Genomic DNA, 4,011 nt, shown 5'->3' on the forward strand with positions numbered 1-4,011 from the left:
TGTGTTTAAAAAAAAAAAAAAAACGCATTTAAGCTGCAATTTGGAAGTGCCCCGCGGAGCCCCCCAGGAGCTGTGGTTTGGTTCCCAAGCCCCATGTCGCCTGCGAGGGTCTGATGCTTTAGCCAGCCTCCCCCTCAGTGGGGCATGGCACCGTGCCCCGGGGGACACAGCTGGCGAGGGCAGCCCGGCCACGGGAGGAGACACCCGTGTCTGCAAGGAAGCCTCAGCGCCGCTGCACGCAGGAGCCTACGGTTCCCCACCCCGATGAGCAAACTGTGACTGGAGTGATGGAAAAGGAGATGGATGGATTTAGCTCGGTGCTCCAAGAAATCCCCCCTGGGGGTGACCATCTGCTCTCCTGTCTTCCCATTCCTGCAGCAAAATCAGCACTGGACGGGAGATGCCAAAGCTGCCTCCAGCCCAGCTGCGAGCAGCCTCACCACTGTCCATCCCTGAAATGCCGGTGGACTGGGCTGCAACGGGTTGCCAAAACCTTCTAGGCATGTTCAGAGCTGCATCTTAACCTGGATCCCTACCTCCCGGTAAAAAGATGAGCTGGGAAGCAGCACCACCCCCCATGCACAGGAGATGGGGAAAGGCAAGGAGAAACCAAATCAGAGCCGGAGCTCGGAGCATCCCCACCGACGCCAAGCCCTGTGGTCTAAACCAGAGCTGGAGATGGGTTTTACTACTCACAGAAACACGAACCTGGGATTTGCTGCTCTCCTCAGCATCCCAAAGCTGCTCCCCAGCACATCCCGAAGCCGGGGGTGAGATACAGGATGAGCACCAGTCTCAGGCTGCCCACCCCAAGGGATAACTTCATCCCACGTTGCACTTCCCAGCAACGCAGGGCTGCTCCCCATTTTTGGCTTGGGGAAGGAGCCTGCCAGAGCAGCCAGCTCCAACGCTCAAAAATCAGGCAAAGCCTTTGGAGGCTGGAAAACACGGGGGCCTGGGTTAATGCCCTTAATTCCCGCTGCCAGCTGCTGCAGGAGACCTTGGGACCAACGCAGGAGATTGCCGAGGGACCTTCACAGGCACGTGCCACTACCTCGCCTTCCTCGGAGAATACAAATACAAGAAGAAAGGCCAGGGAGGAGCTGGGATGGGATGGATGCCCTGCATCTCCATGCCACGAGGAAGCGCTGCTCAGGAATGTGCTGGAAACACCAGGACAACACTGTGAAGGTCAGGATGCCGAGTACCCCAAGTCTGAGCTGACATCTTTTGAGGTCCACCATCCAAGTGAGGTCTGCGCATGTCCTGGCTGCTCCTGATCTCTGAACTTCTGCGGGATGCTTTGAGCTCTCCAAATCCAGAGGGATGGGAGAGGGACAAAGCTTCTCTGGCATCCAGCCCAGCTACTCTGAGTCCGCCTGCACAGCTGGGAAACACTGCAAGACTTCAGTAAAGAAACCCTTGCCCATCCAGACCATCACATCCATCCCTTCTGTCCCCATGGAAAAGGGGAACTCACACCCTACCAAACTAATGAGCCCACAAAGAAAGTCAGAGAAAAAAACCAGCCCTTCTCTTGGGAAAAGCGTGGTGGTGGAAAGAAAGGGGACAGGGCCTCACTCATGGTGGCACGTGAAGCTACGACTGTGCCAAAGGGGAATGCCAAGCCCCCAGCGAGATGCGGTACCCGTGTTGGGAGGATGCCAGCGAAAGAGGGATGAAGGCAGCAACTCGAGCCAGAAGACGCGGCCAGGGATGTGGCAAGCAGGCAAGCAGCTCAGGGAGGACCATCCCGAGCATCTGCCGTGGGTTCAGGGAATAGAAAGGAGGGCAGCCCAACTCCGACGCCTTCCCAGGGCAAGGAATGGGGCAGCTCGGGGGGAGCGGGGCTCTGCCCAACAAGTCCTTACCAGCGAGAGGGGACACCAGATCCGCAGCTGCAAAAGCAATGGGGTTAAACTGGGTTTACACCCCCCGGGGAATTCAGGCTGATCTCTCCCCGCCTTCATGCGGGCACACGAGCTCGGCGGCCAGTAACAAATTGGTCCCAAACCACGTCAGGACCGGTGGCAGAGCGATGCCTGGGGGGTGTCCACCTCTGCAGGAGCCAGCAGAAAGGAGAAGTGCCCTCCCCAGGGCTCTGGTGCCCGTCCTCGAACCCTGGAGAGCTGCTAACACTCCTGTTTTCCCCTGCAACATGACCGGTGGCATCTCTCCAGCCATGCAGGACTGCTCCACACCCCAACACATCCTCCCAGGATGGTGCCACGGGGCAGAAAACCGAGTCCATCCCTCGGGACTCAACCCCCACGGGCTGAACGGGGGCACCCTGCCATGATGGGGCTTGGGGGGGAGTGGAAAGAGCAGCAACGTGAAGCGAGGCGACATTTAAACCCAGACACAGCTGCAGTGAAGGTGGCAGCATCGGTGTTTTTATTAAACCCACCGGTTTAATTACCAACAGCCCGGTGCTCTCCAGCGCAGACACAGCCTCAGAGCCAGCTGCCAGAGAAGAGAAGCGCGAGCATCCCTCCACCAAAGCTCCTAACAAGCTGTTAAGCAATTATAATTAGCCAGCAAGGAGTCAATATTGCAAACCCCCTTCCATCGCCGCAAAAACGCAGCACTGCCCGCCGCGCTGCCTGCTCCATGGCACCCGGGGGGAAACCCAGGCGGCGGGTGCTCACACGGGCCGGCTGGCAGCCAAGTGACAGCAGATGACATTGATGGGGTCGAGGAGAATGGGGCTTGTGACCGTCATGGGGATGCAGGCAGGGGTGCAGGATCAGTCCCCCAGACAGCCCTTCCCTGCCTGCTTCAGTCACTCTTGCCTGCTTAGATGCCGCTTTTACCTGCCGCTGGCTGAGAAAAGGGTTTCGCTTCGGTCCCTGGGTCACTACCTCAAGGCACAGACGCCTTGCTGAGGGAACTAGAGGAGTGAGGGGATTTTTTTCCTGCCTCCCCCAAACCAATGCTCTTCATGCTGTTTACCCACTCTGTGACATCGCTCTCAGCCGGCACAATGGAAATTGATGCAAATCGCTCAGGGCTGGCGATGGAGCTGCCAGGAGACCACTCAAGCTGGCAAACACCCACCAGGAGAGGCAGTCCCGACATTTCCATGCTCAACTCAGGGTCACGAATCCCTCCTGTGCATCGACAGCACCCAGATCTCCCCCATTTCCACCCAGCTCGCACCTCACCGCACATCTGTTGCCCTCCATACCCCATCTCCTCCAGCATTATTTCATTTTGCCCCAGCTCCAAAGCGTGCTGGAGCGGCTCCGGCCGGACCACCCACCCATCCCCCCCGCCCTGCCCATTTTGATGGAGACGATGCTCCCTCACGGCCCTCAGCACAAAGGTTTCGCTTCCTGGGACACAGCCTCCGGAGGAGGTTACTCATAGCCTGTGATGTGCTGGCAATCAGGCAGAATTCATTTCAGCCTAAAAGCACTTCAGCCTCCGACCTCCACGCTGCCCTGCAGACAGCCCATGGGGTTCACCATTTCACCTGCCAGTTTTCCAACCTGTTTCAGCCAGCGCCTGGTTTATCTCCACCAGCCCCGGGTGCTTTTAACCTTTTCCTTAGCTTTAATTTGGCAGCGAATTTGGCTGAGCTCTACCCCTCTGCGGGGACCATCCGCTCCTGTTCAGCCTCCCCCATGAAATCCTCCCGCGCATCGCACTTGTGTGGTCCCTGCCGGTCAGCAGCCGGCTCCCACCCGTCTCCTCGCCCAGCTGAAATCCCTCCATCCTGCCATTGCCAAGGCAGCCAGCCACCGATATCTCAGGGTGGCTGCTCATCCCCTCCCAAAGAGCAGCTCCGGAGAGGCCCGGCCACGGCACGGCACGGGAAAGGGATGGAGGGGAGACACACGGCGGTGCTGGGAAGGATAAAGGTCCCCAAACACCAAAGCAAAGAGCTCCTGGTGCTTGGTAAAAGCTTGTACCATGGGGTGTGGAAAGCATTCGCCCTCCCCGAGCATCTCCAGGTGTATAGCAGCTACGCCTTCAGAGCAGAGCGTTTTCCTAATAAAAAAACCAACA

The 4,011-nt window shown here is 58.2% G+C and overlaps 1 protein-coding gene across 1 annotated transcript in view; it reads right to left on the bottom strand.

Annotated features, from left to right (window-relative positions):
• B4GALNT4 (beta-1,4-N-acetyl-galactosaminyltransferase 4) overlaps positions 1–3,717 on the bottom strand; it is a 23,975-nt gene extending 20,258 nt beyond the window's left edge. The window contains exon 1 of the mRNA XM_019474350.1: positions 3,651–3,717. Coding sequence (XP_019329895.1) covers positions 3,651–3,717 — 67 coding nt within the window. The remainder of the gene's footprint in view (positions 1–3,650) is intronic.
• Positions 3,718–4,011: the final 294 nt, after the last annotated feature.

This window comes from Aptenodytes forsteri, unplaced genomic scaffold (genome assembly GCF_000699145.1).
Source record: "Aptenodytes forsteri isolate BGI_AS27 unplaced genomic scaffold, ASM69914v1 Scaffold329, whole genome shotgun sequence".
NCBI lineage: Eukaryota > Metazoa > Chordata > Aves > Sphenisciformes > Spheniscidae > Aptenodytes > Aptenodytes forsteri.